The 13,383-nt window shown below is 56.0% G+C and overlaps 1 protein-coding gene across 1 annotated transcript in view; it reads left to right on the top strand.

Moving 5' to 3' along the window:
- The window catches only part of LOC104506714 (kin of IRRE-like protein 3), a gene marked incomplete at its 3' end in the record, with an annotated part of 46,853 nt that extends 33,898 nt beyond the window's left edge, over nucleotides 1–12,955 (top strand). Inside the window, exons 7-12 of the mRNA XM_010147753.1 lie at nucleotides 4,557–4,657; nucleotides 4,761–4,959; nucleotides 6,052–6,087; nucleotides 8,792–8,899; nucleotides 12,154–12,317; nucleotides 12,908–12,955. Of these exons, the coding sequence (XP_010146055.1) occupies nucleotides 4,557–4,657; nucleotides 4,761–4,959; nucleotides 6,052–6,087; nucleotides 8,792–8,899; nucleotides 12,154–12,317; nucleotides 12,908–12,955 (656 nt within the window). The remainder of the gene's footprint in view (nucleotides 1–4,556; nucleotides 4,658–4,760; nucleotides 4,960–6,051; nucleotides 6,088–8,791; nucleotides 8,900–12,153; nucleotides 12,318–12,907) is intronic.
- Between the last annotated feature and the right edge of the window lie 428 nt (nucleotides 12,956–13,383).

Here is a 13,383-nt window from a genome sequence, read left to right as displayed (position 1 = left end):
TGGTATAAATAGAGTATGAATTTTGCATCATCTCTCACCTGTATGACAAACTGTCAGGGTTCAGTCCCTGCTCACTGTCACAAAGAGAAGAAAACAAGCCAGGAAGCAGCAGCGGCGCCGGGAAGCGTTAATTTTAAATGGAGATAATGCCAGAAAGGGAAGCCAAGGGCAAGGCAGCAGGGGCTGAAAACCAACCACTCCCTTGACTTCCACTCAGCTCCTCAGCGCCTGCACGCTCCTTCCCCAGCGGCTGCTGGGTTTTAATTACAGTTAAACTAGCTCGCGGAAAACAAAGCAACAAATTAGCACAAAGAACCTGCTCCTTTCCTGACACCTACCAGGCATGCGGCCGCCTGGAACGCAGAGCAAAGTGCTCGGCAGGCTCAGGACCGCTCAGAGCATGCGGCGTGGAAGAGGTTCTTGAGAGCTCTGCAGCTCATGCCGCCGCCGAGCTTTTCGCCTTGCAGAGCTCTGGTGGGGGAGCAAATGAAATCCGGGAGGTTCGCGGCCCACCTTTGAGCATCTCCTGGGGGCCGTCTGCCTGCAGCATCTCGTCCTCCTAGGACAATCTGCTGGGGGATCCACTGCTGGGGATTGGTGCAACCCCAGGGTGACAACATTGGGATACGCCATCACGGGCGTTGGACCCTACCCCAGGGGAGAACCCCACACCTCCAGGTCGAGGTGGTCTCCTGGCCTTCCAAGCTAGGAGACCCAAGGTGGGCGAGCCCCAGGGAAGCATCCCCAGGTCCAGCGCCCACCAAGCACCAGGTCTTGGCAGCCCCTCCTGCAGTCAGAGCAACTCTCCGGTGCCGGGAGCACAGCACAGTGTGTCTAATCCAGCTAATGAATTCTGCTGAAAGCCTTTTCCACGTAATTTGAGAGGGAATTTGAACGCTTCATATTTTCAAGTGATTTTAAATCCAGAGGGTGATACAATTGTCTTGGTATTACCAGGTGCCTTTCTCTGTGGGCTGGGATTCGTCACGGTAAAATTAGGCATTTAGAAGTGTCTGGTCTGGGCACAGACTCTGCTCAGTGCACACAGGTTGATCCATCCCACCAAAAGCACAGGGATCCCAAGAGGGATCTTCATCCGACCCAGCCTGAGCCTGCAGTCCTGCCTGAAGCGGCCCACCCACTCTCCGAACCGTCGGAAATCACGGCAGCACGAGGCTGGGGGGGGAGAGCATCCTCCCGCTCTCGCTGCGGTTGTGTCTTGCTGCCCTCCCCGTCAGCAGCCTCACCGGCCAGGCCTGCGGATGCGGGGAAGGGCTGGCAGCCCATCCCAGAGCTGGAGCTGGAGGCCACCAGCCTGAAAGGAAGCAGATATGATTCAGAGTCTCCTTAATGAGAAGGAGGATTATGCAAATGAGCAGCATTTGGCAAGGCCAGAGCAGCAGAAACAAAAAGGAAGCAAGGAACTGCTGGTGCCGTAATAAATCAACGGCAGTCGGATTTATGGCCCCCGTGCAAGCCAAAGCCTCTCAGTGCTCCTGACTGCACACAAGCCTGGTGGGAGCTCCCACCCCGGTAAGAGAAGCACCCCAAAATCACCTCCATGGCAGGATTGCCCACGGTACGGTCCGTCTCTGGGATGGTCCTTTGTCATGCCGGGCAGCACGAGTCAGCCCAGGCCTTCTGCAGGAAACAAGGGATGAAACCAAGCTCTCCCACCAAACCCTTTCCAACACTGGGAGGGCTTGGGAGGACGGGTTCAGGTGGACTCGAGCCGGCTGGAGAAGTCGAGGCCATCCTTTCATTCCTCCAAGGCTCCCGAGTCAGCAAGCTGCCTTCTCTTTTGTGCGAACGGCACAAATAAATTGACACCAGCGTGCTAAAAATAACCGCAACCAATAGCTCCATCATTTATATCCATAGCAACATTGTTTAAAGCCTTTTTCCTGCCTGTGGGCTGTCTCACGCTTAGCGCTGAATGCCAAGCCGGAGATTGGCAGCTTTCATAAGGAGCCAGAGCCTGGTGGAGAATCAAACGCCGGCCCCAAATGTGAAGAGGCTGCAACTTCATGCTATTATTTCTGGGCATGTTCATCTCACAAATGGTCTTTAGTCATAGGCTATTATCATGATGATAAGCCGTCGACTCTCAACTCCTAAAGCAATAATAAAACCCAAAGCCGTTGGCGTTTGTGCCATTTAAAATCCACTCTCCTTGGGGAAAATGATCCTTTTAATGATTATTAAGCCATTTTTCTCCAGCGTCACCCAGTCTTGGAAAGCTTCCAGAATTTATAAGTAACATACAACCGTTGGAATAGAAAGAAGTTGGGGGTGGGCCTGGGCTCCAGATCCCATTGCTGCTTTTGCCTCCGTTGGCTGTGGGTTCATCAGCAGTCAGGGCAGGCACACCTAGCACACACCTAGCACACCTTCCGTTAGCCAGGAAGCTCATCCTGCCTGCCTCGTGCCACCCTCGGAAGACGATGGGTCCCCATGGCGTGCCTTGTCCAGGAGGGAAAAGCCCCAACAGCGCTTGGCCGTCGGCATGGTTCTGCTCTTGCATCCAACATGGGGCGTGAGGGCTGGTGGGACCACCTTGAGAGTGCTCGGGAAGAGCTGCTGCAGGAGGCAAGATGCCGTTTGCGTCCTCCCGAAGGGAGGCAAAGCAAGGAAGCGACCGAACTCCCCCGAGACCCGGCCAGCCCTTCTGAAAGATGGGCTTTCACGGATGGATAAATGTGAATGCCCGCCTTGGGAGCCTGCCTAGAACTCCTTGAGGAGCATTTGGGCAGAAAACCACAACAAAATGTCCTTTTGTATTCCTTTCTCTCTCTGATATAAAGGGGCACAAGAGTTTCCACTAACGTACAGCCGTGACCATCACATCAAAACAAGTCCTGACCTTCTCCTTCACGCATGGCTCCTCCAATTTCGATGGCGGCTCACTTCCAGCAGCAATTTCCTGAGCTGCCAGGACCGAGCGGCTGGTCGCCGGTCAGTGAAGTGAGCTTCATGGAGCTGGTTTTCCGTATGTCTCACCTAGGGAAGGAAGGGTAGGGCTGTGTCTCGGTGGGAAGTCTTTCAGGAGTGTCAGATTTCGGTGCAGAAAGGTGTTGCTGGGGTAATTTCAGTAAGGCAACTGGATGGGTGAATGCACCAGAGCAAAGAATTTTGCATTTTGGTATGTTTTTGTGCGTTCTGCACATTTAAAAGTGGGCGATTTGGATGAGAATGCATCGGGATTACCCAGGCGAATCTGTTTCTCCCCACTTTCCACCCAAAATCCTGAGGTTTTTCTTAAAGGAACATACCAGCTGCAGGGGAGGAAAAAAAATAGAAGTTTCTCAGATCCACAAAGGACGGATCAATCGGAGAGAGGGTGAGCACAGCAGCTTCTGTGACTCTGACTGTCCCAGAGACCTGGGCTCAATACCCGACTGAGGTTGTCCCCAGCAGCAGGCTGGCCTTGTGTGACAACTCCTGCCGTGGCCCTGTCACTTTGCATGACAGGCGCAGCATTTGCAGCGCGTTTGCCCATCGCTCTGCTCACGCGGGCTCGGCTGGGCACCATGGCAAGGCTGTGTTTTCTGAGAAACCCAGTGAAACACTCAAAAACCAGGAGGGACAACCCAGAGCGAATGTCCGAAACAGCTGAGCTGGGGCAGGGAGAGATCGGCCAGCCCCTGCCTCCTCCTTCTTCCTGCCTGCATCCCGCTGCTGGCTGGTTTTCTTCTCTGCCAGCAGCAAGCCACTCAGAAATGCAAATCTGCTTTAATTAAGGAGGCTAATAAACAGCAATTAGGATCCCAGCTCTTGTGCAGCTCCCTTGGGGTGATCCCCTCCTCGGGGTGAGGTCCCCCTCGCCATGGCAGGGCTGTTGGAGGAGGGGACACGCTGATCCCACCAAGCCATGCTCTCCTCTCCATTCCCATTTCTCCCCATCGTGTCTTCAGGATGTCCCCAAGGCAGGACAAGGGCATTTCCCTTCACAAGCTGGCTCAGCCAGTGCATCCAGCTTCATATCACTCCGTGAGAGACTTTCCCAGCCAGCCTGGGCTCCTGCGGCATCTGAACGGTGCAGGAGAGCCCAGCTGATGGGGTCCCAAGGATTTTCCAGCAGAAGTTCCTCTGGTGCATCGGGCAGCTCACAGATGGTGGCTTGCAGGTAGCAGCTGCCCATCAGTGCTGCCTTCTGCCCTCCTGCTGCTTCCTCAAGCCCCTGAGGAGCAATTAGGTGGCTTAACGAATCCAGGAATGCTCAGCAGGTGAACACTTGGTGGGCTGGGCTCTTCTGGAGCCCCTCTCCGGGGCCAGGGTCACCAGGGACATCTCCGCAGGGTGATTTAATCGCCGTCCAACACCGATGGGATGGGGGAGCAGAGATGGGGAGACCTTGGGGCTGGGTGGGGCTTTGCAGAAGCTTAAAGCCCTCGCTCTGTGTCCTTCAGCATCATCTGGTTGCTCCATCCTGCCCCCTCCAAGTGGGACCTCGATGTCCCTCTGTGGTTGCACTAACACCCTGCCCATCGTCACCAGCACCCGGCATTGCAGCCGCCCACGGGAGATGCCAGCAGCCCTCTCTCTCTCTCTCACAGGGCCGCCCATCATCTCCAGCACCCAGACGCAGCACGCCCTGCACGGCCAGAAGGGGCAGATCAAGTGCTTCATCCGCAGCACCCCGCCACCAGACCGAATTGTGAGTAGGAACGGGGCAGGGAACGGTGGTGGAGGCCTTGCACGCCTTAAGGGCCCTAGGGTGGGCAAACCCACCCCGGGCTGACCCCTCTCTTTCTTGGCAGGCTTGGTCCTGGAAGGAGAACGTCCTGGAGTCGGGGACTTCTGGGCGCTACACGGTGGAGACGGTCAGCACGGACGAGGGGGTCATCTCCACGCTGACCATCAGCAACATCGTCCGGGCTGATTTCCAAACCATTTACAACTGCACTGCCTGGAACAGCTTCGGCTCTGACACGGAGATCATCCGGCTCAAAGAGCAAGGTGGGCATCGCTGAGGAGCCGGTGGGGGCTCTCGGGCAGCGGGAATTAGCACCTGGAGGGGCTGTGAGAGTGGGGAGATGCTGTGAAGGCAGGTTATGCTCAGAAAAGATCTTGGGATGTCAAAGAGGAGACTAGGAAGGATGGTGAAAATGCTCCAGCTGTGGGACTGCATCCTTAGGGTACCTGGTCCCGGCAGTGGGTCAGGAGGTGAGACAAAGTCTCTGCTTGATACGGTATTGCCCCACTTTGCCTGTCCTGCTGCAGTTGGAGGGCACAGGCCAATCCTGCAGCCTTCGCTCCCTGCCCCACGGCACAAGGTGATGCCACTGCTGGAGGATCATTTATAACCTTCTAGAAACAGGAACGGCTGCTCCTACCAGACCCCACCGCTCACTGGTGATGGGAGCGAGCGGGAAGAAGGCATTTGGGCTGGTGGCAACCCTCCATCCCGGCCACCGGCCACAACGCCGGCACGTGTTTTGCAGAGCTGGGCTTACCCACCCAACCCCCAAGGCACCTCAAGCAATTCCCAGGGGCTGGCCAGGGGTTTTCCACTCTCAGGGCTCTCCATAGCGAGGGAGGGAGATGGCTTTTGTGAGGAATGCTTAGCTCCTGGAGGGACTCCAGTTCTCTTCTACTTTATTAAATGCCAGGGCAGGCAGGTGGATTGTTCTCATTAAGCTGTGATTTATAGGCAAGGCTGCCGTCCAGATTAAATCAGAGCTAAATGAACCCCTTAAAATTAGCCTTGGGCTTCTTCCAATGCAAACAGAGCCAGTGGTTTTTCCAGGTCAGCTGCCAGTCAGCGGGAGTGCTCGGCGTCCGGGTCGGAGCCGGTGGCGCAGCATCCAAGTCCACAGCCGGCCCCGCAGCCGAGATCCAAGCATCCCTGCTTAGGTATGCTAGGGGACATCCCTGCCTGGGGCAGGGGGACGCCGTAGCGTGGCTAGAGGATGCCGTAGGGTGGCAGAGAACATCCCCTTCACGGGGACACCCCTGCAGGAAGCGGAGCAGAGGGCTGAGCGCTCAGGAGGACTGACGGGTGCGCTTGGGCTGTGCAAGGCTGTGGACACTTGCTTTATTTTCAAACAGGTACGGAAATGAAATCAGGAGCTGGTATTCAAGCAGGTATGGAAATCATGAGCTGACGGTCAACGTGAACTGTCCCCAGCCGTTACCACACCTCAGGACCCGGCGTCCTCCTCCTCCTGGCCGGGCAGCTTTCCAGCAGGGCCAGGCAGGGCAGGAAGGGGTGTAGGAAAGCCGCAGGGCAGTGACTGGGGAACGGACTTGGAAGCTGGAGCGATCCGATCTCCACTCTGCCACTGACCCGCTCTGCAAATCACCACCACCTTTCTGTGCCCCAGCTCCCCAGCCACTGAGAGGGGGATGATATTATGCAGCCACCTTTTAAAGTGGGGCAAAAAAGAGGGAGAAGTACAAGTTTCCAGGGTTATTTGCAGGTATCGGGTTGTCTCAGCATCTCAGGAGAGTGCTAGCCAGCATCCACAGCAGCCAGAGCAGGGCTGGATGGATATTTGGGCAGGTGCTACGGGATATGCTGCCCTCGCGCCTTCCTCATCCTCCGCACCAGAGCAGGGTTCTTGGGAGAGCGCGTAGCCTCGCCAGCTCGCCCTTGTCTTCAGGACATGGTTTACCATCCCAGCCTTTTCTCAGTTACCTTTGTTTTCAGCCCAGAAGAGCCCCAGGCACTTCACACACACACCCCCCCTGTTCCCTGCATGATTCTCCATCATCTTCATCCCCTTCACTCCTTGCTTCTCGCTGAGCCCAAGCTCCTGTCTGCTCACCCTTTTGCTCCATATTCCCCTGGGAGAGGCAAAAATAATCCCATGGCGAGTTACCACCATTGGCAGGAGCTCTGCCCAGCAGGTGACCGCTCGGAGAAGAGAATCCCAGTTTCTTCTAGAGCTGGAACCAGCTCCAGCATCTGCTACCACATGAGCCAGGTCCCAGCTCGAGTGACAAGTGACGCATCAAGGGACCAGCAGGCCCAGGCAGAAAATTCCTAAGCAAGCCAGAAACTGAAAAGCCTCAGCGTAAACCAAGGGCATCACTTGAAACAACAAGCTGAGCAGGGAAGATTAAAGGCTCTTTTTAGATCAAGTGTGAGCAGAAGGGACTAAACCCAACCAGCACCATTTTTTATCACCTGAAGTTCTCCGAGTAGCACACAGGACCCATGGGGACTCATGGCCACTGCTAAAGGGCAACGTGAAGTGGCATCAGAACTCCCCTGTCCCAGCTGGGATTAGATTACTATGAGGAAACCCTTTGCTGACAACATGGGGAAGATGCTGGTGGAATGATGACTCCCCCCAGTCCCACCAGTAAGGATGCACGCCCCTTGGGAAGGCTGAAAGGCACAGGCAACATCTGATCTCCATGTCCAGGGTGGAATCTGTGGTCAGTGCCAGCTCCACACCCGTGGGCAGTGAGAAATGGTTTCGGGATCACCCAGTCCAGCGGCAGCCATGAGGCTGCCTGGATTCGTTTCTCAGCTCAGCCACCCCATGGCCCAGCAGCATTCCTGTCCCCCATCTGCACAGAGGAGGGGGAAAAGAGAGTCACCAGCCGTCATGGAAAGGGTTACCCCTCTTTTGGCCCACTGTGAGTTCACAAGAACCTACAGGGTGCTTGGAGGGAAGAGAAACGGAGACCTAGAGCTATCTGCTGCCTTTGGGGAGAGGGTCTTCGGGGTGCGGTTTATCATCCCAGCCAACGAAGGCACTTAGAATCACAGATTCATAGAATGGTTTGGGTTGGAAGGGACCTTAAAGATCATCTAGTTCCACCCCCCCTGCCATGGGCAGGGACACCTTGAGATGCATTGGTCACCACTTTGTGGTGGCCTGCGAGTGGGAGTGCCGCCTGTCGCTGCCTGGCAATGATCTGGAGAGCAGGCACCAGCCCAACGCCCGCCGTTAAGTGGGAGCTGGACTTTGAGGGCCTGGAGGACCTGAGCAGGGAGATAACAACTCTCTCGGGCTGCAGATCTGACCCTCTCGCCGTAACCGTGATTTCATATTCCACTCTCCCCGCCCCTCGCGAGCTGCTGTCTGTATCTGTGCCAATAAATCAGCTTTACCGGCTGAAATCCCCGCCGGGAACCCAACTACGCAGTTACTGTGGGCAGAAGGACATCAGCACATAACCCCTGCGCTGCTCCCCGGGGCTGCAGCCCCCACCCCGCAGCTCTTGCCCACCGCGACTGCCTCTGCCCGTCCCCTGGCACAGGCCATCCCTCCTGTCCCAGTCCTCGGGGTGTTCGAGGAAGGACAACAGAGCTGATAAGCCAAGGGGGAAGTCAGGAGATCGGGATATAGGGTGGGCAGAGGCTGTGAAGGATGGCTCTGGGGTTAATTCCTCCATAGATATTTAAGTATCTGCTAAGACAGCCGAGCTGCAGGCTCAGTGCCCGTCTCCATCCTGCCATCCTGGCTCTTCCCTTTTCCCACTCCAATGCCATTTCTCTTTCTTAATAATACTAACAGGCCGCCTTCTTTTGCACTTTTTATCCTGTAGAGATACTCGTTAACCCGTAGGATGTTATCGAGAGCGGTTGTTAGCCCTCCTCTCCCTCCCAAGGGAAACTGAGGCACAGAGAGGTCAGGGCTTGCACAGACTGCAGCACACACCGGTGTCCCACAGGCAGGGACGAAGGAGCGGGGAAGGAGGTCCATTTGGCCCCAAAACCCTTCCCAGGCTCATCACCAAGCCGCTTTCCAGTAGCCGGGGGTGGGTCCCTTGGGGGAAAACCGCCTTTCCGACCTTCGTCCCCACTTCATGCCCCTTCTCCTTCCTCTTGCAGAGTCGGTGCCGATGGCAGTGATCATCGGAGTGGCCGTGGGGGCCGGCGTGGCGTTCCTGGTGTTGATGGCCACCATCGTCGCCTTCTGCTGCGCCCGCTCCCAGCGGAGTAAGTGTCTCCCCCGGCCCCGCTGCGTCCCCTTGGGCAGGAGACCTTGGGTGGGAGCGGAGGGGGGGGTGAGGAGGCGAATAGTGTGGGTTGCAGAGAAATAAGAGGTTGAATTAACTGACATAGCACTGGCGCAATCTGCTCCTCGTGTTGGTCTTACCAACTGTTCAGCAGCACTCGGCTGCTAGCGGCAGGCCCTGCGGGAAAAGGAAGGGGTTTCGGAGCACGAGGAGCAAGATGCCAACTTCTGGAGGTGTGCAGGGATGTCCTGGGGGGCAAAGGGACCTGCTCTTAATACCCCCCTTGGAGAAATCCTGATGTCCAAGAGCGATGGCCTTGCAGTGCCATGCTGGTGCGTAAAAACCCTCCTCCCTTTGTGGTCTCTGCTCTCCTTCTGGTTTAATTTCCTTCTTCTTGACGGAAAATGCGTATTTCCTAGTGGGAATCCCAGCCAGTCAAGGGGTTTTACGTGGGACTTGTGTGTTTTCGAGCCTGGCTGCCGTGGGAATAAAAGTTAAAGCGTCGTTGGAGCCGCAGGTAGAGGAGAAGGAGGGGTAAACAGCGTGGCATCGTGTTGCCTCATTAAAAAGACACCGGGAAGTTAAAAGAGGATTGTTGGCTGAATGAAAAGGCATCAAACCGGGAGGTAGAAGAGCCTGATGGTTGGAGCATCTCATGCTGCAGGGGAGAAGAGGGGATGCTCGGCGGCGCTCTCGGCTCGGGAGGCGCACGGCGGCGATGCCAGGTTTTTGGTGCCCCTGCCAGCAGCTCCGGTCGCTTTTCTTCCCTGGCTGTTCTCCCCCTCTTCTGATCACAAAGCAATCAAAGGTGCTGGGCTCCTCCCAGAATTCGGTACGAACATGCGGCCTCCCGCTGCAGAAATGTGTTTAATTTTAAGAGCGATAATGAAATCCCGGGTTTATCCCGTTTATTTGAGTTTTTTTAACTCTTGGAGCCTCCATTAAATGGGGAGGGGGGCAGGTGTTAATCCTGCTTTTTGGGGAAGGTTTGCTGATGGACAGGACCCAAGGCCAGGCCGGTCCACGTTGCGGAGCTCACCCAGCCAGGTTGGACGGCGTGAGCAGCTGAAGGAGGCAGGGGCCAAGCTGGGCTGCTGTGTCCGTGGTGGGACATAGCCGTCGGTGGGGTCCCTGCGTCATTCGGAGCAGGGAAGGGTTTTTTTTTCCTCTGATGGATTTGGTGGAAGGGCCGGGTTGGAGTCTCTCACAAGCTGGGAACGCGCAGAGGATGGGGAGGTCTTTGGGGGACAAAGCAGGGCTTGTTTTTCCAAGGGGGGACAACGCCATCCCACCCAAATACCTTGTGTGGTTCATCCTTTGGGTTCCCAGTGGTAAGTAAGAGGCATTTTCCTTCCTGGGGATGGGAGGATACATACTGGGAAGAGGGTACCGGGGACACAGTGGCAAAATCCCTTCTCTCTGTCGTGTGTTCAGTGCTGTCCCGCTTAGGAAGGGTTTCTTTATTATTTCATTTTGGGATCAGAGCAAACAAGCAGGAAAAGATCATCCAAGAGTAAAGATCCCTTCCCTGATCTCCCTCCCCTCCCCAGAGGGAAATAGGAGAAGGAACAACCTTTCCCAGGGAGCCGGACCCATTCAGGGATGCCGGCATTGCCGGGTGCTCACCGGGGCTGCCGCCTGAGCGGAGCAGGATGCCAAGATGCTACCAAAGCAAATTCTGGGTGCAGCTGGAGTTCCCCAGGCCGGAGCCTTGTGCAGGGATCAAGGGGGTGCTGCTAGGACCTCTTAGTCCCCCATCTCGTGGCTCCAAAAACCACTTGGAGCTGCCAAAACAGGGTCCCTCCTTGTTTTTTGGGGGAAGCTGGGAGCATCAGCAGCTAAACCATCCCCTGAGTGGCGCTTGGGGTGTGAAACCCTGCGGGGGAGTACTCAGCTGTCCCAGGGTGAAGGGTTTTTAGCCCAGTTTTGCAGGTGCTAATGCAGGCTGGGTGCTGGGTGCTGTCTGCAGGGGCAGGTGAGCATTGGGAAGATGGAAACAGCCAGCTGAGAAGGTGAGGGAGGGATTTTCAGGGATCAGCTCAGGAGTGATGCGACCGGCAGAGTGCTCTGATATCAGGGGAGGGACTCACTGCCTACTGGGGTGATGGCAGTTTCCTCTCCCGAGACAAACACGGGTGAGTTGTGGCATCAGGTAAAACAACAGCCTGCAAACCTAGCCCGGCAGAGGCTGTGGGGACGGCTCCCCGGCTCCCAGCAGAGGGGACAAGGTGACCCGGCAGTAGCTCCGGAGAAGGCATCTCCCCGCCGGCAGCAGCTCATGGCACTGGGGGAGGCAATTCCTGGCCCTGCTTTTGGGGAGATGCTGGGTGCAGACACACTGAGCCATGAGGCCATTTCTTAACTGGAAAAGGAAAAGAAAATAGACTTTACCGCACATCTATTGTTGTAACATCAGTGACTTAACGGCCCAGAGTTACTTAAGGGGGAACACTCCTGGGAAGGGATGTGCAAGATGGTAATTAGCTTCTCCTTGTGATTAAAGATGGAGGCTCCAGCACCAGGAACGTGGTCCCAGCAGGAAAAAAAAGGGAAAAGCAGTAGTAACTTCCCAGGGAAACCCTTTGCTTTGCACCTTGAGGCTTGGAGGTGTCTGTGGGTGATGGCAGGGCTGCGGGTACCCAGGGAAGAGGATGCTGAGATCCGTAAAGGGTGGAACGTCCGGCCGGCCTCAGTCATGTCGTTCGGTTGGGTTTCCAGTAGCATCGCTCCCACATGGCCCAACCTTCACGGGAGTCGGAGCAATCCTGTCTTGGCAGGTTCTGTCGGCTGGAGGGAGATGAGAGGAGCCGAGCAGCTCAAGGCGATTTGGGGTCTGGGAGGGTTGGCACAGCCGCCCTGGGAGTGGGGAGGCCAGATTGTAGGCTGAAGCCTGGCTTCAAAGCTGGGGGCTGTTTAGATCTCGCTGTTCAGATTTGCATCCATCTCTGCTTTTCATCTCGGATTCGCCTGGCCGTTTCTGCTCCTGCTGCTGGGTGTCTTTGGTTTAATTTCACTAAAATGACTTCTTCAGCGCACGCCTGACACCTTCAGGGGAGGCAGGGAGTCTCTCCAGAACTGCTGCTCTCTGCCAGCCAGGGATGGTTTTGTCATTCCCAAAGCCCTGGCTACGCCTTGCAGGGGTTCATTGTCCCTAGTGCTGCCCGACGTCAGGTCCCTGAGGATGCTTCACGGTTGCCTTTGACTAACCCCTTCTCCATCTCGCTCTTGGCCCAGATCTCAAAGGTGTGGTTTCTGCCAAGAACGATATCCGCGTGGAGATCGTGCACAAGGAGCCGGCCTCGGGCAGGGAGACGGAGGAGCACCCGACCATCAAGCAGCTGATGGTAAGGATTTACTTCTTCTCCCCACAAGCAATTACTCCGGGTAAGTGTTTGACGGTAACGAGCCCGGGCATATGTGGTTCAGTGCCGTAACCCCCACTCCAGGCAAAGATGCTCTTCCAAAAATCTTGCTGTGGAGATAGACATTCTCCTGCGTAAAAGCTCCTCAAGTGAGGCTTCACTAATGAGGAGGGAGAGATGGGAGAGGGTTATTGCAGCAGCCCAGCTGCCCGCCGGGCTAATTGCAAAGCGAATTTGTCACCTCACTTGGGGACGGAGCCGCCAAGTGCAAGTCACACGTGATGGGTGAGCACAACATAGCACCGAGCCGATGAGGCAGCGAGAGCTGAGCTCTCCTGGATGCAATTCGGTGTTAAACGTCTAAAAATGACCTACGTGGGCACCATCGGTGGCTAATGCCGGGGTGTGCAGCCCACCAGGACCTGGGTCTGTCATAACCTGGTGGGTGTTCCCTTCCCATGGCTGCTGCCATTGCCCAAGGGGACCGAATGTTGCGGACAGGGTGAGGTGCTGGTGATTGAGATCCCAGGAAATTCAGCTTCAGCCCACCTCTGCACCAGCTGCTCCTCTCCTTGCTGCTCTTCTCCGGGTCTCAGCCCCAGTTTGACGTTGCTTTTGTTTGCCAGTGTCATGTTGTAGGTGACAAAGAGAAGCTGGACAAACAGCAGAGGAAGGTGAGCAGCCGTGACAAGTGAGAGAAAAGAGCAGATAGGAAAGGGAGAAGGGATTAAAGAGGCGGGACGCTGCTTTCTAGGCTGCTGGGTGGGTTTTTTCCTGCTCTAGCCCTCTGTTTTTTCGGGCAGCAGTTAGTGTATGCCCTGCCTGCAAAAGCTGCTTGATGACTTACCGTTGGAAAGGCAAGGTGGGCAGAATCCATGTCTGCCAGTGCACATGTACAGCAAGGGAGCCTGGAAATGAGAGGGCAGGAGATGGAGAGCTGGCATGTTACCCCAGCACCGCTGAGGTTTCTGTGCAAGACCCTTTGTTCCCAGCGAGGCTTTGCCATGCGGGATTTGCAAGGCTTCACACGGTGGAAGGACAGAGAAGGGTGGGATGTGGGTTTGGAGCATGCTGCAGAGAGGAAAGGGAATCACAGAATCAC

The sequence above is a fragment of the Eurypyga helias genome, unplaced genomic scaffold, assembly GCF_000690775.1.
Source record: "Eurypyga helias isolate BGI_N326 unplaced genomic scaffold, ASM69077v1 scaffold21792, whole genome shotgun sequence".
In the NCBI taxonomy this organism is placed as follows: Eukaryota; Metazoa; Chordata; class Aves; order Eurypygiformes; family Eurypygidae; genus Eurypyga; species Eurypyga helias.
The sequence above is the reverse complement of the archived record's forward strand: the minus strand, read 5'-3'. Positions and strand labels throughout refer to the sequence as shown.